We start from the raw sequence: 25,653 nt of genomic DNA, 5'->3' as shown, positions 1-25,653 counted from the left end.
GCTCTGTTTCACAGTGTGAACTGACCTTTAATTAAAGGCATTTAAGAAGACTTTTTTAAAAGCCACTAGGCAGTATTGTAGCCGTGCAAAATGCTATCTCAAGCTATTTATTAACAAATATAAGTATAATAAAATTGTTATACTGTTATACACAAAATTGTGAACGAGATTGAACTGATATTAGATAACGCTACATTTACATGAGCAAAACATGCCACAACAGCTGTCAAATGCTGTTGTCATTAAAATAGAAGAGTCTATTGCACGATACCTACTTTAGTCGACTTTTCTTAAAAGCTTAAGCCCGGTGCACACAGGCGTCTTTTTACGCAGTATGACTCAGCAATTTATTCTTACATTGATGACAGAAATTAAGAATGGAGTTAACGCTGTCACATTTATAAGTAATTGATATTTATCCCAACAACCAGATGAGGCTCTTGGTTCATTCATCTTTAAATTATTTTTTTTATAAGAATGACATAGCATGCAATTTTTATGTGAAAAAGAAAAGACATTTTTGTAAAAGATTTTTTTTTTTTTTTCTTTTTTCAAGTCTTCAAATTTTTTCGATCAAACAGATCCACAAGCAAACTAAGATGTTTTTATTTAATATAATTATTATTTTTTTTTTAGCTGAATAGCTTAGATGTTTTGATATATAACTCAAATGTCACTTTTGTTTCTTGTGGTACATGATTGGTCAGCTGTCAAAAGTAGGTTTTGTCAACTGCTTTGACAGTTGGTCAATAAAATATCATAAAAATGTAACTTGACATTATTATGAAACCTTTATTTAATTTATTATTTGAATAAAATTAACAATTCAAAATCATATTTTCAGCTTCAATATCTGTTCGAAATGTACGCAATATACCTAAAGTCAATTTGACAGTTAAACCAGATCCATCCGATCAAATGTTAAATTATGAACAAATTTCCAAATTAGCCAGTTCATATTATGGCAATGCTATGGATGCTAAATATGCTAAAACCACACAATTGGCAACTGAACGAGACCGTAATAATATATATGGCTTGTCATCAACTTCTACCCCAATGGCTGGCAGCACATCGGCTGGTATAACGATGGATTTTAGAGGTAGCAGCTATGATATCAATGCAGCAAATGCCTATAGGGAAGCTAATGGATATCATCCCATGAGACGGGTTGGAAGTCGAGCTGAAATTGATCTGTTGGAACGTGAGACAAGTTCTCAGATGAGGGTGAGTATTCTGGGGAGTTGGTTTACTTGATGTTTTTTTTTTATACAGCATGTAACAAAATTTGTTTTATTTTATTTGTTTTTATATTTTGTTACACGAACATAAACATATTCATAAACAGAATCTGGATGTATCAGCTGGAGATTTATTGAGTCGCACACATGAGGAATTGGTTTTGTTATTGATTCAATTGCGGCGGCAAAACAGTAATACGGCTCGTGCTATTGAGCAATGTTGCACCGATATTCATGAAATTCAGGTTGAAATGAAAATTTTAATTGAGCGCATCTAAGCTAAATATTTATACTAACAATTTGGTTAATGGGCAAAATTTCGCAAAGCTTCATTTTAAAGTTTATAACCTTTAAATTTTTCAAATACTTCTGTTATTATTATTAATCAAAATGGTGGTGAAGGTTTTTCTTTAAGCTTGTACTGTGGGATATATTTTTCAGACAATAAATAACTTAAATTTCTTGCAAAAATAAACAGTATAACCCCTAACTTATCTTTTATAACAGTTGTATAACAGTTTGTTAGAAATATGCAACTATGTTTTCATGAAAATTATGCACTTCACTTTGATCTTAAAATACTAAGGTTATCTTTCTGCTGTCATAAAATTGTATCTACATAGTGTTATAAATATAACAATAACTTAACTTAAAACAGTCCTTTTGATGTATTGCGGTTTTAGGAATGTTTTTACATAATATGCATAAACTGAGTTTAAGTTGTATAACAGCTTAAGTTGTATAACAGTTTAACAGCAATAGTAATGTAAAATGCAATATTGACAAGAAGTAAAGTAGAGGCAGGTTAAGTATGCTGACGGGCGAAAGACCCTGAACTTCCAGGACCGCAATGATATTTAAATACTGAAATTCGTCTACAAAACTATCAAACTGTTATAATCGCAGTATTAAATGTTTAATGTGTTCCATATGAATCAAAAAGGAAATCATTAAGCTTGCATATGGCATTCTTCTCTTCGCCCAGGTCGGGGGACGTTGAAATTTAGATGTATTGTGAGCTATTTACACATTGAACCAATATTTTATGATGCAATTATCTTCGTTGATTTTTGCGTAGTACATTAATGGGCTAAAATTCCTACCTTATGCCATTGCAATATTTAGATCTTAAGCAATTAATTTGTTGAAAATCTGTTATACAAAAAAAGTTAAGTATAAATTATATGGTTAATCGCATGTTTTTACAATAAATTCTAAAATATTTACTCGCATACATAAATAATGAATATTATTCAGTTCTGGGAACTCAAACTAAACATAATTATGTCATTAACAAACTATTTGTTTCATACATTTTCTCAATTTTTTTTACTATTTATTAAAATTCTATTTTAACTTCAGAACCGAATTCGCACAGCTGAAGGTCTAACACGTGCCGAATCAATACAACGCTTAGACTATCTCAAACAACATCTTCTTGATCTTGAACGTCAATATGAGAAGAGCAAACCATTGGTGAATTTGGTTGACAACATGGTTAAATTGGGTTCACTCTATCGCAGCAACGATACAACCGGACGCTTAAGTGGCATCCAACGACCTGAATCCGTGACCCTTGATCGATTAGAATTCAATCAACGGGTACAAGAACGACGTATGCTGCAGGAAGAGCAAAAGCAATGGGATCGCTTAAGTCCAAATCATACAGAGCTGCAAGTTAGTATATGCCAACTCATATAATAAATAGAAAATAGTAACTGTTATAATAATATTTATAATATTTTCAGTCCAAAGTTAGACAACTGTATCAATTGGATCAGTTGTTACAGGAAGAATCCGGTACATTGCAGAATCTGCAACGTGACAAGGAGGACTTGGAACGAGCTCTGGGCGGTCTTCGTGCTAGAATCCATGATTCCAATGGTACACCAATGGTTTTGGAAGCTGCCAAAAAGCAACAACACATTCTTGAGGCAGAATTGTCTAGAGTCCATCAGTTGCTCGCTGAAAATTCTAAGGTAGACGAGGTGCCTAGTAGTCGTCGTCTGTTTTTTTTTTTTTTAACTTTGTGTTTTTTTTTGCTTTATCATATCACGAAGAGGAATCACATAATGAACATGCTTACACGCTTAAGCTACTATCCTCTAATTATTATTTTTGTAGTTAGTTTTTTCTATTTAACTTTTGCACGAAAGCAGACGCAATCATTATTATCACCCTAACTCCGCTGACTAATTATCCCAACCTCATTTCTAACACCCCTTTCTTTAAAAACAATCATTTATTTTAGAAACTTGAACAAACCGTTGCTGGCAACGCTAGGCTCGAACAAGAGCTTTTAGTTCTCAGGCAAAAGCTACAGGCATCGAGAGGTTCTCAAAACGCATTGAATCCAATTCGAGGTGAGAGTATGCAGTATGCCAGTTCCACCACAGCACTCCTAGAGTCAGAACTCAAACGAGTTCAGCAGCTTGTTGGAGACATGCAACGTCAGCGTCAAGAATTAAGTCAAGCTGTTCGCCAGTTAACAGAGAACTCAAATCGCCTGTACCAGGAGATTGGCAACAAGGAAGGTTCCTCAACCCCAACAGCATCCTCGCACATCAAAAAGCGAACATCAAGCACATGCTGGATAGAAACCGACCTGGATTCCATGGTCAGTGTGGATCGAACAGTCAATGACACTCCAAGTCTCTCTACTCCACTCTATGTCGACACTAGCTCCGCCAATTCCAGTGTGAATGTTATCAACTACTCTGGTTCTAGTAAACACAGTGAGTTCGATGATGGTGGCAAGATTAACCGCACCTATCGCTATCAGGACTCGGATCCTCTTGAAACCAGTGGAGTGGATAGCGATGGATTCTTAGATACCAATCCCTTCGCCAACTTATCTAACCAAGAAAAGCAAGAAATAAAAACCGTTCGAATTGTGAAGCGCGAATCAGAGAGACGACATCGCGATCGTGAACGCAGCACCACCACATCAACTCAGAATCTTGATCAAGTTCAGGAAGAGGAGCATCATCAATCACCATTTATTAACGAAGATTACCAAGCGCGCTCTAAATCATTGCCACGTACCTATACCGAACCTCCTAAGCTAATGCCAAAGGTTCACAAAAATCATTCTGGCTCCAGACAATCGATCAAGTACACCGACTACTACAGTAACTCGCCATCAACGACAGCGCCCAACAATCCTTATATGGTTTCAATGTCTGATCGGAACTGCAATGTCTATCCATTCCATCATCAACAACAGCAGCAACAACAACAACAACAGCAGTCTTCCATGCCAAATGGCTATCATTCAAAATCAAGGCATTATCATCACCAACAACCCCCACCACCGGCTCCGCCCATATCGATTCAGCATGCACTCCGTCAGAAGACGGAGTCTATGCAAAGCCTAAATAAAAGCATAAGCGACTTGAATACTGTTTTCCAGAGTGAAGCCGCACGTCAAATAATGAACGAAATGTCAGCTGGAAGTGCCTCCGAAGACAATACTACTTTATCGACAACTACCCAATCGGCAAAGTCGTCGACTTCTAATACGGAAAAGGTTCCTTCATCGCACAAGCATCGGCGGGCAGTTCCTAGAGAGAAAAGACGCCATTATACGGCTCCAAATAATGTTAATGCCAAGGCTATGGAAAATGTTCAAGCTGAAAATGATATGAATCGAAATGTAAGAGTGTTGCCATCTTTTGATATTTTTTGATAAATTTTATATTTCATTGCTTTTGTTTTTAAATGTAGAATACAAATTGGAGAGCGCGAGATGATCTAGATATGGAAGTTGCACTACGACCAAGAATCAATGCTCCAGATGTTGTTAGATCGGCATTAGGGCATGGTGAGAAAATATCGGAGAATACAATCGATAATCTTCTTTTGGCGCCAAATAAAATTGTTATACCAGAACGATATATCCCAGAAACGGTATGTTTTGAAGGTTCTTAAATTTTTCTCTTAAATAAAAAATTGACAACCTTTTTTTTTATTACAGACTCCAGAATTATCGCCAGAGGAAAAGAAACGCCGGCAGGAAAAAGTTGAAGTCATTAAGAAAATGCTTTCGGATGCACCCATTAATTCGTCGAATGTAAGTTTTTTAAAGCTTTTTAAATGTCTCTTTAAGTCTTTTTCTAATGTAAGCGAGATGATATTCCTTTTTTCAACCCACCTTCCTTACCAACAAAAACGACCGATTTAGTAAAAATAAGTCTTCTGGTTACATTCTATGAAAGTATATAAAAATTTGATAGGTTTGAGTATAACACTTTCTAAAAACTTCCATTCCCAATTACCTACCTCCCAATTTCCTACCATCTTCTTAGCGACACTTTTTCGATCTTCTTATCTCACAATAAAAGACCAATTCTGTGAAAATTAGTCAATAATTTGATAGGTTTAAGGCCCCGTATAACACTTAAGACTCATTTATAATAATATAATGTTGTTCCCTGGTGGAGACAATATTAAAGATGGCAAAAGGCAAAGGAAGTAGGAGGCTCCAGCACCATAGTTAACAGAATTAATCAAGTTTTAAGAAATAGCTCCGCCCCACAACGTGTCAACTTGTCAAGTAACCCTGATACCAAGTGGGATACCTCGATACTTGTCGTTATAACTTGTGATACCAACGTAGCTTCTAACCCTCCCTGTCAACCCATAATTTTTATATACCAAGGCCAGCTTTGATTCTTAATGAATAACCCGTGATATTTGTATTATTCGTGATAGCTTATACCGGAAAAATTTTGAATGCTAACATGGACAACCCGTGATACTTACTAGAGTAAACCAAGGTGATTATTTTCGTAGCAAACTGTGATACTAACGAAAGCAACCCATGAAAAATACCAATGGAAGCTTTTGTTAACATCCAGAAACCTGTGATACTTGCTGGAATTATCCGTGATATTTACTAAGTCAATCGTCAATAATTATGTACCTTAATTACCTAGGCAATCCTTAATACCTCCTGGGTCACCTCTATACTTTTGATAACTTGTGATGCATACGGAAAAAAATTGAATACTTACCTAGTCAATCGTGATACATTCTGTGATACATATTAAGTAAAGAAAACCCGTGATATTTATCGGAGCAATCCATGTTTTTTCTTTCGGGACAATCTGTGATACTAACGAGGGCAACCGATGACATATGCCAATACAAGGCGGCTCATACCGAGTTATCCGTGATACTTGCTAGAATTGTCCGTCATACTTAACAGGGCAATTGTCAATAATTACCGAAGAGTTCCTGGGGTACCTCGATAATTGTCACGATAACTTGTGATATAAACCGGAACCCGGAATGAAAACTGGAGTCGAGTATGATATTAAGTAGAGAAACCCATGACGTTAACCGGAGCAATCCGTGAATCGTTTTGGGGCAACCTGTGATACTGGCTGGAGAAACCCGTTATGTGTACTTCAGCTTGTTATATTCATTGAAGTTATCGTGGGCAACCCCTGCTAAATAATATGATACTAGGATATCTATACTGTGATAAGTTATTCGAAAAATCCGTGATACTAACGGGACAAATCCATTCTAAATACTGGCGTAACCCGTGACTCTTAGTTGGCCAACTTGTTCGTTTTATTTTTGGTTGCTAATAGAAAAGAAGGTAGTAGGAACTAAAAATAAAGCCTCATTTATCCTCATACCTCTTTCATTTAATCTTAAGTACAATTTATTTGAGTTCTTTCTTATACATTTCTACCTTCAAACAAATATTTATGTTTTTCTTTACAGGACACAGTCAATCTGCCACCAAGTAAAATCAATGCTGAAAAGAAACAACGTGAACATTTACTTCAACTTAATCAAATTTTAGCTCAACAAGTCATGCAAATGAGTAAAATTGTCGCAGGTATGTGAAGTCAAAAACAATCGAAAACAGAAAATAATAAAATCGATAACACTTAAAACAATCGTTCTTTTATACATAAATAAGTACATCATTATACACAGTAAATACATATGTTTTACATAATTTGATTTTGTTTGTTTTTCTTTGTTTAAACAACAAAAACAAACTAATTGGAATGCGAGTTCTTTTTTTTTTTATTTCATCATCATTTTGTAAAACCTCACCTCATCATTTTTTTTTTAATTATTTTTTCTACACATTTATGCCTTTGTTAATTCTTACGAAATAAAAATAAAAAAAATTTCCCTCAATTTTTTTGATGTGTTGTTTTCAAAAAAAAAAAAATAATAATAATAATGTTATGTGTTTTTATCTTGTTTTTGTAATTTTTTATAGATGAAATTTGAATTAAAAAAAATTGCAATTCATCCCTCCTCACGATCATCATCGTCATCATAAAAACATTGTCATTTCAATCATGTGATCAAAAATAATCATCTCCGATTTGAACATTTCCTTCATTGAATTTCCAAAGCACATTTTGTAATTAAAAAAAAAAATTTTTTTTTAAAGATATTCTGCAAATTCATTTCAATAAATCTATTTATGTATAAAAATGCAATTTTACTTCTAATTCTTTTAATTATAACTGTGTTTTTTTTTTTTTTAATTTTTAATATATATATTCTTTTTGTTTGATTTTTATTTTTTTTTTATTTATATTTAATTTTTTTTTTTGCTTGTGTTTGTTCCTGATGTGATAATAGGAAATCCTAGCCAATCTAACCAAAAGTAGATGGAGCTCTTCTCAGTTTATATATATTTTTGCGGATGCCTTCTCTCTTACGCTATCATAATAATTGAAAAAAAAAAAAAAAAAAAAATACGAAAGCAAAAAAAAAACAAAAAAACAAATACTGATAAATCAACATTATTTCGATTTGAAATATTGAAAACAAAAAACTTGAAAAAAAAAATACACATACAATTTGTAATCTATGCAATTTGCTTGCTTTGCAATTAAAAGCCCAACAACGGTTCACACATAACACCCACACAGGTTTGTACAAAAAAAAATTATTTTTTTTTATTAATTTTTTCATTAATATAATATAATATAATATTTTTTTTTTATTGTATATTATTTTTATTGAGAGGACTTATAACTTAAAAAATCCTAGAAAATAAAAAAAAAATTTTAGTTAAAAGTATTAATTAATTATTAAATAAATTTTTTTTAGTTAAAACATTTTGTTTAATATTTTCGTTTTCATTATGAGATATAGATATAAATGGACAGAAATCTAAAGAATTTAATAAATATCGTTTAGAAGAAAACTGACAAAACAAAAAAAAAAAAACATTCATCTTTATTTGCTATAAGTCAGTATTTTACCAGAACGAACCTATTACCTACTCCAGATGAACTAATATATCTTTTTATTTATTTTTTTTGTTAGTTTTTTTATGCACGTTATTGCATCTTTTGTTTATTATTTTGCTTTGGAATGCAAGCAAATATTATTCTCTACTTATTGTGATATTTTAGATGTAAATTGTTTGGCAATGATGTTTTAATTGACTAATACTATATTCATCAATCATCATCAAGATTTTACTATATCTACATATATTTTTTTTTTAACAATAATTGTTTAGTTAATTGTTAAAAACTGTAAACCATTATTTCTTGTGATACTTCCTGACTTTTCACGTAGGTCGTTATAGGTGATAATCCTTGATTTTATCAATACAATTTGTAATTTTACCGAGACAACTTGTGATTTAACGGAAGTTTTTTGTGGTCTCAACGGAAGGATAGATGATTTGAGTAGGATAACCCATGATTTTCGAAGAGGGTTTCGTCATTTTATTGAGGACCAACCTGTTCAGCACTCATGTCCCACAATATAACAAGATCTTTCATTCTTTTTCAGTTTTTATAATCAATGTCATGATATACGAATTTTTCAATTTTTATAATGGATTTATAATGCATTATGGTCATTTCGTATAACAGTTTAGGTTAATTTAGTGAGAAAAAACATCTCTTAGAAAAGGGAAAATGTCAAACAATATTGATATAATGTGCGGCATTCACTATCTTTTTATATTTTTGTGTGAAAAATGATTAAACTCCCAAAAAATTCGTATAACATGAAAGAATTTTTGTACTTTTTATAATAGTTTCACTTTAGTATACTCGAATCTATTTTGGTTTTGAGTAGATGTAAAAGTTATTTACCTTAATAGTCTGTCTGTTATAAAATGCCATTTCATTTTGTCCTATCTTTCTCTTTTAATATGTAGAGTTAAATATTTCATTTTATGGATTTAATTTGAATCAAGCAAACTGTTATAATTTTTTTGTATATGCGTTTATTCCCTGAATTTTTGTTATATTTTGGCATTGAATGCATAATATGTTGGCATATACAAACATTTAATTCCAATTGAAAAAGTGTTTTACCCATTTATCTTAAATTTCCGCAAACTGGAAGAAGGAAGAAGGGTAGAAATTAACTCTTATTTAAAGTTATTCTTTGCATAAGGTCTGAAAAAAAAAAATTCATCGAACTCGTCATAGATTTTTATACTTTAGGTTTTGAGGTTTGCTTTTTGCAACAAACTTTTTTTTCTGGTTTAACTTTAGCTTTAAAAAATTAGTAGTATAGTTTTTGAATAGACGGATTATAATCATCATTAGTAAGTATGTTAGTTTAAAATAAAAAAAAAAAAATGAAATATTTAAAATATATAATTTAGTTATCTAATTTTATTAAAAGTAGAAAGAAACCTAAACTAGATGCAAGTTTAAATATTAATTGAAATTTTAAATATTGATCTATTTTTGTTATTTTGTTTTTTTTTTTTCATTTAAACAGAGAAAGCAATGGCAGCTCGTCCATCAAAAATTAATCCCGATTTAAATAATAAAACACCAACAACACCCGAAGAAGATCGTTCAACTTCTCCAACAGACTCACTGCCACTTTACCAACAACGAGACAATTTTTTTACATAAAAAGTGAAGCAGTCTTGATTTTTTTTTTTTTTTTATATGAAATTAAAAATTTCTTTTTATTGTATTTTTTTGAATTCTTTATACATTATACAGAGATACAGCTTAGAAACCAAAATTGTTGCTATAAAGTTAAAAAAAAAAAAAAAACAAACAGATTTACTAATCATTGAAAACGTTACACATCATCTTAAGTTTAAAAATTAAATAAACACATAAATACAAAAACAGTTATGGCGGGATAGAAAAATCATTAAAGTAAAACTTCACAATATCCAAATAAAAAATTGCCTTAATCAAAAAAATACCGAATATTAAATTTTGACTGATTATTTAAAATTAAAAAAAAAAAATAAATTAAAAGACTTAAGTAATTTAAAAAAAAAAAAACGTAAAATCCTTTACAGTTAAACCATATCTCACGGCTTGGCGCAGGCATTTAAACTTTATTATAAACAGTTTTTTTTTCTTAAAAAAAAAAAAAAATTACATACGATTAAACATATCATAATAATCAGCTAAATTTCCAATCTCCTTTTATTTCATTTTACTTTTTTTTTGCAAAAAAAAATACGTGAAACAATAAAACAAAGACTTGAGTGTAGGTATACATAAATTTACGAAACACTTTCATATGAGTAAAAAAAAGAAGAAAATCATAAGTTGCAAGAAACAATAAAATCCATTACAAAAAAAAAAAAACAACAGACTGATTTCAAAAAAAAAAAAAAATTACGAAAAAACACAAAATATTACAAAAAAAAAAAAAACATGAAATATGCAGAAAGTAATTTAATCTAAGCTAAAGCTGTAGATTTTGTAAAACAACATCCACAAAAAAAAGTACATTTTATTGAAAAAATAAACTGAACTGCACACTATCAGTAATCCATGCAAAATACCAAAATAAAATTTAAGAAAAATAGAAAAACAAAAAAAAAAAAAAAAACATAGAGAAAAGCACATAAAGTGAATTAAGTTAAACTTATTACTTAATTCAAAACAAGCATACCTAGAATATTAAGGATCATAAAATGTCACATCAAGATTCGATTGATTTAGGCCATGATAAAAAATTTCGTTTATTCATGGTTGCACTTGGATTCTAAACATTTAATATATACACGCAGGTGGAGGCAGCCTAAGTCAGAAACCTTGAAAAATTCATTTAAGTAAACAAAAATAGTTTCATGAAAATCCAAAGGGAGTGTTTTTGAAGGAGAGTAGCTTGTTTTTTTAGTGACCTCAGATCCCCTCAATTATTTACCTCAATACTTTGATATGGTAGAATTGCCTTTAAATAATCATCACTCCTTTCGCCGAAAAATTAATTATTTTTTATAAAAAAAAAATTATTAAAATTAATTTATTTATTAAAAAAAAAAATTATTTTACTTAAAAAAATACATTTTTTTATTAAAATTATATTTATTACAAAAAAATATTTAATTAAAAAAATAGTTTCTTTATTAAGAAAAAATTTGAATAAAAAAAAAAAAACAAAAAAAATTTTTTTTTGCCACTTAATTTTTTTTTTCTCAACGTGAGAATAGCAAATAGCAACCGTCTTCGCACCCTCTAAGTAATCAAATGCTGTGGTAATTTTGTTGACATGCAACATCGATCAAACTAGAAATACTACGTTTGATTAAATTGATATTTTACATTTCGCTACTTTTAATTTCCAGAAACACTCTTTGAAGGTTAAAGAATCATATTCATTTAATTCATCATTGGTCTAAACTAAATCCCATTACAACTCATCAAGTATACAAAAAAATATAAAAATACCAAAACAAATTACTCGTCGTCATATTAAAAAAAAAAAATTAATCGATAGTATAAACTTCTTAAAAATTGTTGATGGTAAATTAAATTTCAATGGAACGATAAATGTGTTAATTATTGAAGTCAATTATTAATACGATTCAAAAGTTATTATAAATTTAAAAAAAAAAATATATATATATATATATATACATAAATAGTATATAAATTCAACGACGATGAATAAAAAAGAAGGAAATTAAATTTAATTAAAAAAAAAGAAGTCAACGACATTATATGAATTTAAATTTTACAAATTTAACAAATTTAATCATAATCAAAACCATACAAAATACAATTAAATTTTAAAGAAACACACAAATAAAAAAAATGTACAAAATCATATACATACCTAAATATATTTGTTTTTTTTTTTTTTTTTTAAATATTTTAAAATAACTTCTTTTGAATTGTAATGTATATAAATATTTATATTTATAAATGTTTTAAATGTATAACAATATTGTTTACATTTATAATTGTAAAAAAAAAAAAACGAAAATCAAAATCAAAATTGTTTTATATATTTATTATTATTATTATTATTTTTTAATAGTTCAATCGATATTCGCCGGTGCTATATTGAGTAGAAATGCATTACAGTTATTATAATTAATGTTTATATTTTATATTTCAATCAAGTCTCGTTTTAATATTTTATTTAGTTTTATATTTTAAGGGGTTGAGTAAGAAATTATGATTATTATTTTTTTAATTCATTTAATTAAACAAAAATTATTAATACAAAATAAAATGCATTGAAGATGAGTTTTTTTGTTTTTAAATATATTAATGGTCTTTGATAATAATAAAATAAAAACCGAAAAATCAACAAATTATGTAAAAATTTAAGAAATAAAAACTAGTAATTACATAAAGAAAACTGAAGAAGAAGAAAAAAGAATTATAGCTATATAAAAATAATCACTATCATAATCATGTTATTTTAATTATAAGAAAAAGACAGTTAAATAAATTCAATGAATAATAAAATAAAAGGGGTTTATTTTTGAACAAAAAAAAAAAAAAAAAAAAAATTCTTGTAAGTCCGTCCTACCATGCGGTAAATATTTACCAGTGTTTTTGAATTTTGATCCTGCTTTTTGTACAAAATCATTTCCTTCTGTTACAACACGTTTTTTTTTTCAACTTCTTTCCAGCCTTTCGAAGTTAAGTAACGTGTTGTAGGTTACTTTCCGGTAGAAGTTTTACTGTTTTTGTTTGTGCGGATTTTTGCATGGTTTTTGCTAAGATGACATCCACCTTAAATTAAAGTGACAAATCACATTTATTTCATGAATGCGCAAATAAAAAAAAAGAACACTGTCAGCCACTCAGGATCGAACCTATGTACCTACAAATGTGCCTTACCTTCGTGCTATCTCAGTGTTGGAAATAAGCATGATAAACTGCAACTTAGGCTAAAGTGTGACTATAATTTTATAATTTTTATTTTTGGTCGGTTTTGTTAAGATGGAACTCAATTAGCAATTTAACTTTCTCGAAATTAAAGTTCGTGTTGTAGGAACTTTCCGATGAAATTGTTTACTTTTTTTTTTGTCCGTGGGTAGGTGTTGAAATAAAAAAAAATTCTATGAGGGCTGGAAAATGCCGAAAGAGTAAACTCTTTTGTTTTTCGCTTAGCGTTTAGTGCATACTTTTAGGTATAACCTGACAAAACCCGCAGCATATTTGAACAACTCGGACGAGCTCTTTTCTAGTTGCTTATGATGCGTTTTATGGCACACATTTTTATCCATGCACTTTACTGAAATTACGTGCTTGAACCTTGAACAGTTCCTTGTCTTCAATTATTATTGGAAGTGGGTTTTGTTATATCTCTCTAATCTGTCACCTTCGCCAGTCGCCACAAGATTTTGAGAACCTGCGAGACTTTTCGGTCTCTTTCAGCTAGTAGTCTGATGCATTCTCTCTTGTCTTCTTTATTAAATTATAATATATCCAAATATCATTTAGATTGACATTTAAGATCTGAATTGAGCCACAATCTGCGTATTGTCAGCGTCAACGCTCAAAAGTATGCACGCTTAAAATTTCGAATGCGTGTTTTGCGACAGTTTAAACATTGTCTGTTTGGTTAATGGTTCGATTATCTGCAGTTTTACTCCTCTAATGAACTGCGGCTAATATTAGCTACTTAATTGTCACTTTTTTTGAAGACTGTGATTAAGCTCCTACAAAATTGTGATCAGATTTTATTATCGCTGAAGAATGGATTATGATCTTTTTGATTGATTGCTAAACTGTCAAATAAGTGTGACTATTTTCTCACATTTGTGTCAAGTTGACGTTATACTTTCCCAGATATGATATAAACAATACATTACTCTCAATTGTATATAATTATGAAACAAAATTTTTGAAATTATAAAAGAAATAAAAAGTTTATTCGTTGAAATTTAATTTTAAAAACATTTTTTATCGTATATATTATTATGTTGACCCAATCTTGACAGCTGTCATGTTTTAAAAATCTAATTGTTTCTTTTCGTTGTAAATGCAATCGTTTTTTTTTTTCTGACAGTAAGCCAAGTAGGACAAAAAAGGATCAGAAAAATAGTAGGGAGTTAGTTATAAAAATAATAATAGAAGTTAATTTTTTTTTGTAGATAACACCATCATCAGTTAATTTGCTTAACCCATCATGGGTTGAGAAATCATTGGTTGAGAAATCATGGGTTGAGAAATCATAGGTTGAGAAATCATGGGTGATCCTCCATTCATGAAACCCTGAGATAATAAAATATATGAGTTGAATTTATTTGACAGAAAAAAGAAATAATCAAAAACTTACAGAGTTGCTACCATTGTAGCCTCCGTTTGAACTTCCCATACCGTTAGATCCGTTATTCTAAAAATAAATGAAAATATTAATATATCCCAAAATAATAAGGAAATGTGCAAGCACTTACCATATATCCACCATTGTAGTTTCCTCCATATTGACCTCCTCCGTTAATTTGTGATGGCTAAAAGTAAATTAAGATTTTATTCGTGTAGCAAAGAAATTATTAAAACTATGTTAATAAATATAAAATTCAAAAATGTAAAACAAAAAATATAATCATTAACTTACAGAGTATCCTCCATTGGAGCCTCCGTTGGATCCTCCATTGGATCCTCCGTTATAAACTCCACCTGGACCTCCGATAATTTGATATGATGAATTTGGACTGCCGTTGTTTGGTGATGACTATGGATAAATTACGTATATAAACGTGCCACAAATTTAAAATACCCAAAAACATACCTGATCTTGTAAAATGACTGAACCTTGTGGGACATTGCCATCCTGAATGGAACTGATTAGAGATTCCTAAAAACAAAAAAAAAAAAAAAAAAAGACATATTTTTTACAACCAAAATATTGAAGTCATGTTATAGGTTAACTTACCAATGCTGGTTCGTCTAAACCTAAGTTTTGAAGGTAATCTAACATTTGTTGTGGCATATCTGCTCCTTGATCTTTCAATGCCTGAATAATTTCTTTGGGCAAGAGAACATTACCACCTGGCAAATTTCCGGTAACGGAAATAATAATTGAAGTTTGACCTTGTGGAATGGGCTGTTGTCCTGGTTGTCCTTGTTGTCCTGGTTGTCCTTGGGGTTGGGGAATTTGTCCTTGAATCATAATCACGTATATTTTTTGGCCATTTGGACCGACCTTTTCTACAACAGGTGGTAATTCAGGAAGATTTACTTGGGGTCGTTGATTATACTTCTGTTTCACTACGTAGTACAATACTTTTCCGTTAGAGTCTTTGACGGGTTGTGCATTAGGCTGATATTCGTACGAAACTATATATTGTATCCAATAAGTAGCTCCGCTTGGATCTGTGACCTTTTGCAATGAAGACACGTTTGGAAGTGGCATTTGTGAAACCTGGCTAGGTTGTTGCCCACCTGGTTGTTGTCCTGTTGGTTGTTGCCCAGCTGGTTGTTGTGGCCATAAAAGTGTATACACAATTTTTGATGGATTGTTTTTGCTTACGAGTTCCTTATAGGCTGGTAATTCAGGTAATCCTTGAGGTTTATCCTTGGATACGCTTGGCTCCAAAATTCCAGGTTTTGTTGGCGATGGCTTGTATGAAACAAATTCCATTGTACCATCAAGCTTTTGAATTGGTTGGTATGAAGGTTTGTAAGGTGGAGGTAAATTATCTTCAATTGGACCGTAAAGTACTTCTTCTGGTTGGGGTGCGACTGGCCTCAAAAGAGTATACACAATTTTTGATGGATTGTTTTTGCTTACGAGTTCCTTATAGGCTGGTAATTCAGGTAATCCATGAGGTTTATCCTTGGATACGCTTGGCTCCAAAATTCCAGGTTTTGTTGGCGATGGCTTGTATGAAACAAATTCCATTGTACCATCAAGCTTTTGAATTGGTTGGTATGAAGGTTTGTAAGGTGGAGGTAAATTATCTTCAATTGGACCGTAAAGTACTTCTTCTGGTTGGGGTGCGACTGGCTTCACAAGAATATACACAATTTTTGAGGGATTGGTTGGGCTTACGAGTTCTTTATAGGCTGGTAGTTCAGGTAATCCTTGGGGTTTATCCTTTGATACGCTTGGCTCCAACATTCCCGGTCTTGATGACGATGGCCTGTATGAAATATATTCAATTGAACCATCAAGCTTTTGAAGTGGTTGGACTGAAGTTTTGGTAGGTGGAGGTAAATTTTCTGAAACTGGACCTGTGGGTTGTTGACCTGATGGTTGTTGACCTGAGGGCTGTTGTCCAGATGGGTATTGCCCTGTGGGTTGTTGACCTGAAGGTTGTTGCCCAGCTGGTTGTTGTGGCCACAAAGGAATATAGACAATTTTTGAGGGATTGGTTGGGCTTACGAGTTCTTTATAGGCTGGTAGTTCAGGTAATCCTTGGGGTTTATCCTTTGATACGCTTGGCTCCAACATTCCCGGTCTTGATGACGATGGCCTGTATGAAATATATTCAATTGAACCATCAAGCTTTTGAAGTGGTTGGACTGAAGTTTTGGTAGGTGGAGGTAAATTTTCTGAAACTGGACCTGTGGGTTGTTGACCTGATGGTTGTTGACCTGAGGGCTGTTGTCCAGATGGGTATTGCCCTGTGGGTTGTTGACCTGAAGGTTGTTGTCCAGCTGGTTGTTGTGGCCACAAAGGAATATAGACAATTTTTGAGGGATTGGTTGGGCTTACGAGTTCTTTATAGGCTGGTAATTCAGGTAATCCTTGGGGTTTATCCTTTGATACGCTTGGCTCCAACATTCCCGGTCTTGATGACGATGGCTTGTATGAAATATATTCAATTGAACCATCAAGCTTTTGAAGTGGTTGGACTGAGGGTTCGGTAGGTGGAGGTAAATTTTCTGAAACTGGACCTGTGGGTTGTTGACCTGAGGGTTGTTGACCAGAGGGTTGCTGTCCAGATGGGTATTGTCCTGTGGGTTGTTGACCTGAAGGTTGTTGCCCAGCTGGTTGTTGTGGCCACAAAGGAATATAGACAATTTTTGAGGGATTGGTTGGGCTTACGAGTTCTTTATAGGCTGGTAGTTCAGGTAATCCTTGGGGTTTATCCTTTGATACGCTTGGCTCCAACATTCCCGGTCTTGATGACGATGGCCTGTATGAAATATATTCAATTGAACCATCAAGCTTTTGAAGTGGTTGGACTGAAGTTTTGGTAGGTGGAGGTAAATTTTCTGAAACTGGACCTGTGGGTTGTTGACCTGATGGTTGTTGACCTGAGGGCTGTTGTCCAGATGGGTATTGCCCTGTGGGTTGTTGACCTGAAGGTTGTTGTCCAGCTGGTTGTTGTGGCCACAAAGGAATATAGACAATTTTTGAGGGATTGGTTGGGCTTACGAGTTCTTTATAGGCTGGTAATTCAGGTAATCCTTGGGGTTTATCCTTTGATACGCTTGGCTCCAACATTCCCGGTCTTGATGACGATGGCTTGTATGAAATATATTCAATTGAACCATCAAGCTTTTGAAGTGGTTGGACTGAAGGTTCGGTAGGTGGAGGTAAATTTTCTGAAACTGGACCTGTGGGTTGTTGACCTGAGGGTTGTTGACCAGAGGGTTGCTGTCCAGATGGGTATTGTCCTGTGGGTTGTTGACCTGAAGGTTGTTGCCCAGCTGGTTGTTGTGGCCACAAAGGAATATAGACAATTTTTGAGGGATTGGTTGGGCTTACGAGTTCTTTATAGGCTGGTAGTTCAGGTAATCCTTGGGGTTTATCCTTTGATACGCTTGGCTCCAACATTCCCGGTCTTGATGACGATGGCCTGTATGAAATATATTCAATTGAACCATCAAGCTTTTGAAGTGGTTGGACTGAAGTTTTTGTAGGTGGAGGTAAATTTTCTGAAACTGGACCTGTGGGTTGTTGACCTGATGGTTGTTGACCTGAGGGCTGTTGTCCAGATGGGTATTGCCCTGTGGGTTGTTGACCTGAAGGTTGTTGCCCAGCTGGTTGTTGTGGCCACAAAGGAATATAGACAATTTTTGAGGGATTGGTTGGGCTTACGAGTTCTTTATAGGCTGGTAATTCAGGTAATCCTTGGGGTTTATCCTTTGATACGCTTGGCTCCAACATTCCCGGTCTTGATGACGATGGCTTGTATGAAATATATTCAATTGAACCATCAAGCTTTTGAAGTGGTTGGACTGAAGGTTCGGTAGGTGGAGGTAAATTTTCTGAAACTGGACCTGTGGGTTGTTGACCTGAGGGTTGTTGACCAGAGGGTTGCTGTCCAGATGGGTATTGTCCTGTGGGTTGTTGACCTGAAGGTTGTTGACCTGAGGGTTGTTGACCTGAGGGTTGTTGTCCAGATGGGTATTGTCCTGAGGGTTGTTGTCCAGATGGATATTGTCCTGATGGGTATTGTCCTGTGGGTTGTTGACCTGAGGGTTGTTGTCCAGATGGGTATTGTCCTGATGGTTTTTGACCTGAAGGTTGTTGACCTGAGGGTTGTTGACCTGAGGGTTGTTGTCCAGATGGGTATTGTCCTGAGGGTTGTTGTCCAGATGGATATTGTCCTGATGGGTATTGTCCTGTGGGTTGTTGACCTGAGGGTTGTTGTCCAGATGGGTATTGTTCTGATGGTTGTTGACCTGAAGGTTGTTGACCTGAGGGTTGTTGACCTGAGGGTTGTTGACCTGAGGGTTGTTGTCCAGATGGGTATTGTCCTGAGGGTTGTTGTCCAGATGGATATTGTCCAGATGGGTATTGTCCTGAGGGTTGTTGTCCAGATGGGTACTGTCCTGTGGGTTGTTGACCTGAGGGTTGTTGTCCAGATGGGTATTGTCCAGATGGGTACTGTCCTGTGGGTTGTTGACCTGAGGGTTGTTGTCCAGATGGGTATTGTCCTGTGGGTTGTTGACCTGAGGGTTGTTGTCCAGATGGGTATTGTCCTGATGGTTGTTGACCTGAAGGTTGTTGACCTGAGGGTTGTTGACCTGAAGGTTGTTGACCTGAGGGTTGTTGCCCAGATGGGTATTGTCCTGAGGGTTGTTGACCTGAGGGTTGTTGTCCTGAGGGTTGTTGACCAGAGGGTTGTTGACCTGAGGGTTGTTGTCCAGATGGGTATTGTCCTGAGGGTTGTTGGCCTGAGGGTTGTTGTCCAGATGGATATTGTCCAGATGGGTATTGTCCTGAGGGTTGTTGTCCAGATGGGTACTGTCCTGTGGGTTGTTGACCTGAGGGTTGTTGTCCAGATGGGTATTGTCCTGTGGGTTGTTGTCCAGATGGGTATTGTCCTGAGGGTTGTTGGCCTGAGGGTTGTTGTCCAGATGGGTACTGTCCTGTGGGTTGTTGTCCTGTGGGTTGTTGACCTGATGGTTGTTGTCCTGATGGTTGTTGACCTGAGGGTTGTTGACCTGAAGGTTGTTGTCCAGATGGATACTGTCCTGTGGGTTGTTGTCCAGATGGGTATTGTCCTGAGGGTTGTTGACCAGATGGATATTGTCCAGATGGGTATTGTCCTGAGGGTTGTTGTCCAGATGGGTACTGTCCTGTGGGTTGTTGACCTGAGGGTTGTTGACCTGATGGTTGTTGACCTGAGGGTTGTTGACCTGAGGGTTGCTGTCCAGATGGGTATTGTCCTGAGGGTTGTTGACCAGATGGATACTGTCCTGTCGGTTGTTGTCCAGATGGATATTGTCCTGAAGGTTGTTGTCCAGATGGGTATTGTCCTGAGGGTTGTTGTCCAGATGGGTATTGTCCTGAGGGTTGTTGACCTGAAGGTTGTTGACCTGATGGTTGTTGGCCTGAGGGTTGTTGTCCAGATGGGTATTGTCCTGTGGGTTGTTGTCCAGATGGATATTGTCCTGAAGGTTGTTGTCCTTCAGGATATTGACCAGAAGGTTGTTGACCTGAAGGTTGTTGACCTGAAGGTTGTTGACCTGAAGGTTGTTGTCCAGATGGGTATTGTCCTGTTGGTTGCTGACCAGATGGATATTGTCCGGAAGGTTGTTGTCCAGATGGGTATTGTCCTGAAGGTTGTTGCCCTGAAGGTTGTTGTCCAGATGGATATTGACCCGATGGGTACTGTCCTGAGGGTTGCTGCCCAGACGGGTATTGTCCTGTGGGTTGTTGACCTGAAGGTTGTTGACCTGAGGGTTGTTGACCTGCGGGTTGTTGGCCTGAAGGTTGTTGACCTGAAGGTTGTTGACCGGAAGGTTGTTGACCAGAAGGTTGTTGACCTGATGGTTGTTGACCTGAGGGTTGTTGACCTGAGGGTTGTTGACCTGAGGGCTGTTGTCCAGATGGATACTGTCCTGTGGGTTGTTGTCCAGATGGGTACTGTCCTGTTGGTTGCTGTCCAGATGGGTATTGTCCGGAGGGTTGTTGTCCAGATGGATATTGACCCGATGGGTACTGTCCTGAGGGTTGCTGTCCAGATGGGTATTGCCCTGTGGGTTGTTGACCTGAGGGTTGTTGACCTGAGGGTTGTTGACCAGAGGGTTGTTGACCTGAGGGTTGTTGTCCAGATGGATACTGTCCTGTGGGTTGTTGTCCAGCTGGATATTGTCCAGATGGGTAATGTCCTGAGGGTTGCTGTCCAGACGGGTATTGCCCTATGGGTTGTTGACCTGAGGGTTGTTGACCTGAAGGTTGTTGACCTGATGGTTGTTGACCTGTGGGTTGTTGTCCAGATGGATATTGTCCTGTGGGTTGCTGACCTGAGGGTACTTGACCTGAAGGTTGTTGACCTGATGGTTGTTGACCTGTGGGTTGTTGTCCAGATGGATACTGTCCTGTTGGTTGTTGTCCATCAGGATATTGACCAGATGGTTGTTGTCCAGATGGGTATTGTCCTGAGGGTTGTTGTCCGGATGGGTATTGTCCTGAGGGTTGTTGTCCAGATGGGTATTGTCCTGAGGGCTGTTGTCCAGATGGATATTGTCCTGTGGGTTGCTGACCTGAGGGTACTTGACCTGAAGGTTGTTGACCTGATGGTTGTTGACCTGTGGGTTGTTGTCCAGATGGATACTGTCCTGTTGGTTGTTGTCCATCAGGATATTGACCAGATGGTTGTTGTCCAGATGGGTATTGTCCTGAGGGTTGTTGTCCGGATGGGTATTGTCCTGAGGGTTGTTGTCCAGATGGGTACTGTCCTGTTGGTTGTTGTCCATCAGGATATTGACCAGATGGTTGTTGTCCAGATGGGTATTGTCCTGAGGGTTGTTGTCCGGATGGGTATTGTCCTGAGGGTTGTTGTCCAGATGGGTACTGTCCTGTTGGTTGTTGTCCATCAGGATATTGACCAGATGGTTGTTGTCCAGATGGGTATTGTCCTGAGGGTTGTTGTCCGGATGGGTATTGTCCTGAGGGTTGTTGTCCAGATGGGTACTGTCCTGTTGGTTGTTGTCCATCAGGATATTGACCAGATGGTTGTTGTCCAGATGGGTATTGTCCTGAGGGTTGTTGTCCGGATGGGTATTGTCCTGAGGGTTGTTGTCCAGATGGGTACTGTCCTGTTGGTTGTTGTCCATCAGGATATTGACCAGATGGTTGTTGTCCAGATGGGTATTGTCCTGAGGGTTGTTGTCCGGATGGGTATTGTCCTGAGGGTTGTTGTCCAGATGGGTACTGTCCTGTTGGTTGTTGTCCATCAGGGTATTGACCAGAAGGTTGTTGTCCAGATGGATATTGTCCTGAGGGTTGTTGTCCAGATGGGTATTGTCCTGAGGGTTGTTGTCCAGATGGATATTGTCCTGAGGGTTGTTGTCCTGATGGATACTGTCCTGATGGTATGCTTCCGGATGGATAATATACAGGTTTACCATCTGGCCCTTTTTCTTCCCTAATTGGCTCTTTTACGGGTAAGTCGCTGCCGATTGGTTTTTGTTGAGTTTTAATTGTGATGAGGTACCAAGTTACTCCATTAGGTTGTTTATATTCAATAGCATTAGGTTGTTTAAAAGGCGACAAGTAAGTAATAAGATAGTAGATTATAACTCCAGTTTTGTCTGCTACTGGTTGAATTTGTGGGTCTTCTGGATCTGGTATTTTTGTAAGAGGCTGACCAGCTGGTGCTTTTTGAATATGAACTGTTGTGAGGAGGTATTTAATTGTTCCGTCGGGCTGTTGTGATGGTTGGGCTCCAGGTGTGTTGGGACTACAGAAGTATGTTATTATGTACACAACTGACTTATCAGGCATATCGATTATCTGTGCTCCAGGTTGTTGAGGTTGTCCAGATGGAATATTTCCTAATGGTTTTTTTGGAGAAATGCTGGATACCATCCAAATAGGAGTTCCATTTGTAGGATCGGTGGATTGTACTGCTCCAGGTTGAGGTGTTCTAAATGTTCTAACCACAATATAAAACATCGTGTTATCAGGCATTGTAGCTACTGTTAATCCTTCGCGTGGTAAACTTGAAGGCGGGTTTGATGTAGGTTTTCTGGTGAAAATATATGATACAAGGTACATGGGTCCTCTAGGTGTATCGACTCTGTATGAGTTAGGTACTTCTGGGGTACATCTAATTGTAATAAGATACAACGTAGATCCACTAGTGAGGGGAACATATTGGACATCTGGTTGTGAAGGTTGTACAGTTGGTACATTTGATGGTGGCTGGTTAGTAATGCTTGTAGCAAGGTACACAGGTTGAGCAGGATTAGATGATGGAGCTGGTCTTGCTCCAGGCTGGCCTCTAGCTGAAGGTAATGTTACAATCCAATAGTTCTTACCATCATCTATGTTCAGAGCTGGAATTTTTCCAGGTTTAGCCATATTTGTTACTCTGAATCTTGTTGTAGTGGTGGTAATGGTTGTCGTGGGTTTGCCATTCTGCCATTTTATCGATTGGGAACCACCAGTAAAAGCACCTCCCTAAATTAAGAAAATTTCGGTTAGATTTTGTGTGTTCTGGGAAAAAAATGTTTCAAAAACCTTACCGAATTACCACCAAAAATGTTGCCAAGACCTCCTAATAACCCATTATTGCCTCCAATATTTAGACCCAAGCCAGCGCCAAGTCCATTATTGCCTCCTGCATTTGCGCCAAGACCTAGACTTAAGCCAGCGCCAAGTCCATTATTGCCACCAATATTTGCTCCTGCATTTGCGTCAAGACCTAGACCCAAGCCAGCGCCAAGTCCATTATTGCCACCAATATTTGCGCCAAGACCTAGACCCAAGCCACCGCCAAGTCCATTACTGCCTCCAATATTTGCTCCTGCATTTCCGCCAATATTCAAACCACCGCCAAGCCCTCTATTATTAAACTATACAAAATATTAGTGTATTAAATTCATAGAAATAATAAAAATTATTTTTAATCAAACTCACCAAGAATGGAGAAGGGCTAGCAAAAGCTATTGTAACAACAGCTGCAGTCAAGAAGAAATACTTCATTGCAAAAACTTTTTTTTTTGTTTTCTCGTAACTATACTAGGACTTGTAATTTATTCAACAACTGCCCAATTGTACTGAATGCTGATTGAACAAAAACCTCACCTTTTATACTCTCAAAACCGTCTAAATTCAAATCTAATTTTGGTTGTTTTTTAATTTTTTTTTTATTTAATTTATTATTTTTGCAAGATCACATGTGTTTATTGTTTAACTTTGTTTTTTTTTTCCAAATTTGACTTGTTTTTTTGAAAAGTTAAATACATACAGCAAATACATTTTTAAATATTTTTTGGATTGCAAATATGAAACAGACACAATATTGTTGATCTAACAAAGTTGTTTAAAGCGAAAATTTCCCTGACGACAGCTCGGAGTTGTTTGCTTTAGGCAATGAAAAGTTTAATATTTGTCAATTCTATAGAGAGTTTAGAAACAGAAGCCATCACGACAGTTTGTTTGATTGTAGAGTTGTTTTGTGAAAAAGTTTGCAGCCAGCTCAGCAAAATTTTGACAACAACACGCGTTGTCTGTGTACATATTATGTGGACCTATGAATGTTTTATATTTTTTTCATGCCACGAATTCAACAACGTGGAATTAAGTATGATTTACACACATATTAGGTGTTTTTCAGTTTAAGTCCAAAGTGGCGCACATAAGAGGAGAGTCTGAGCATATGGAGCTCGCTCCAACAAGACCGTGACCCGAGCAATAATTGAGAAACACAACTGAGCACTAAACTGGCATTACGTCAATTTTTTTGACAAATTATCAAAGTTTATTGCCTTGTTTATCAGTTAGAGATTTTTCCACAATTTTTCATTGTCAATTCAGTTCATTTATAGAAAATGCAAAAAAAAACAAAAAATGAGCTTAGAAAAATAATGCAATTTAGCACAACGGTTATTTTGGCAGCTCCTTCCTTAATCGGTATTAATCCCCAAAGCCCAGTACGTTGCTGATGCGAAACGAAAAATCCCATACAAAAATGACACAACAAAATCATAAACGAAAAATTTCGTTCTGCAGTACGCTGTTTGACACAGCGAAATTGATAAGACTCCACTTTTTTTTCGCACACAAACAATTGCCGAGGACATTAATTGTGTGCGAAAAAATGACATTGTTTTTATTTTATTATTTATGGTTTGCAATTTGTGATTTTTTCAAGATTTCGCAAGCATTTCGTGGTCCTGGTGGAGACCGACGAAAAATTTCTTTTTTCGTTTCGTCATAGGCTTAAGTAGGGGAGAGTGGGGCACATTTGAACACTTTTTGCTTTCGCAGCTGCTTGAACGAAATATGTTCGTTTTCTTGAACTGTAAAGTTTACTAACATTGAAAAGCAACATTGAACTTTGATTTCAAATAACATTTGGTTAGTCAGACGAAATATTTATATTAAATTTTGATGTTTAACCAATATAGGATCTTATCTTCAAAAGTGCCCCATGTATGGGGCAGCTTTGAACAAGGAAGGGGCACTTTTGAACAGCAGTATTAGTTTCGTTGTAATGAATAGTTTTTTAATAAGATAGTTCAATAGTTTTTTAATAAGAACGTACACTAACTCAAAATTAATTATTATATCATATTCAAGGAGCCAAAAAATAATAAAAACTCTGAAAAAATAACCTTTAAACTTAAACTATAGTTATTACATTAATGTGTTGAAAAGAAAAACAAAAAACAAGAAAAATTCATTTAAAACATAACTTAGAAAAATGGAATTCATACCATTTATGCTTCTAGACATTAAATGCAAATGTTAACAAAGTGGATGTTCTTCATGTACCAGGAGCGTTAATTGGTGTAAGCAGCTTGACTTTAATTTC

General features: G+C 35.2%; 2 protein-coding genes across 5 annotated transcripts in view; one reads left to right on the top strand and one right to left on the bottom strand.

The window, feature by feature from the left end:
* The window catches only part of LOC129914533 (uncharacterized), a 148,726-nt gene extending 137,904 nt beyond the window's left edge, over positions 1-10,822 (top strand). The window contains exons 3-12 of one of the 4 annotated variants that reach the window (XR_008772195.1): positions 845-1,227; positions 1,349-1,486; positions 2,604-2,918; positions 2,990-3,220; positions 3,493-4,896; positions 4,968-5,150; positions 5,218-5,313; positions 6,978-7,095; positions 7,863-8,155; positions 9,981-10,153. Coding sequence is in view for 3 of the 4 variants with exons in the window: in XM_055993842.1 (XP_055849817.1) it covers positions 845-1,227; positions 1,349-1,486; positions 2,604-2,918; positions 2,990-3,220; positions 3,493-4,896; positions 4,968-5,150; positions 5,218-5,313; positions 6,978-7,095; positions 9,981-10,120 (3,008 nt within the window). In the remaining variant the exon portion in view is untranslated. Of the gene's footprint in view, positions 1-844; positions 1,228-1,348; positions 1,487-2,603; positions 2,919-2,989; positions 3,221-3,492; positions 4,897-4,967; positions 5,151-5,217; positions 5,314-6,977; positions 7,096-7,491; positions 7,680-7,862; positions 8,156-9,980 lie in introns of those variants that run through there. The other 3 variants (XM_055993842.1, XM_055993840.1, XM_055993841.1) reach the window with 3 other exon arrangements.
* Positions 10,823-12,960: 2,138 nt separating this feature from the next.
* Positions 12,961-23,819, bottom strand: LOC129914962 (trithorax group protein osa-like). The gene is made up of 9 exons (XM_055994414.1): positions 23,754-23,819; positions 23,360-23,689; positions 15,360-23,294; positions 15,216-15,281; positions 15,042-15,158; positions 14,878-14,934; positions 14,760-14,816; positions 13,316-14,695; positions 12,961-13,207 (listed from the first exon to the last, which is right to left on the bottom strand). Exons 1-8 carry the CDS (start codon positions 23,817-23,819, stop codon positions 14,600-14,602), a joined length of 8,724 nt encoding a protein of 2,907 aa, XP_055850389.1. The 3' UTR covers positions 12,961-13,207; positions 13,316-14,599.
* Between the last annotated feature and the right edge of the window lie 1,834 nt (positions 23,820-25,653).

Source organism: Episyrphus balteatus, chromosome 3, assembly GCF_945859705.1.
Source record: "Episyrphus balteatus chromosome 3, idEpiBalt1.1, whole genome shotgun sequence".
Classification (NCBI taxonomy): Eukaryota; Metazoa; Arthropoda; class Insecta; order Diptera; family Syrphidae; genus Episyrphus; species Episyrphus balteatus.
The sequence above is the reverse complement of the archived record's forward strand: the minus strand, read 5'-3'. Positions and strand labels throughout refer to the sequence as shown.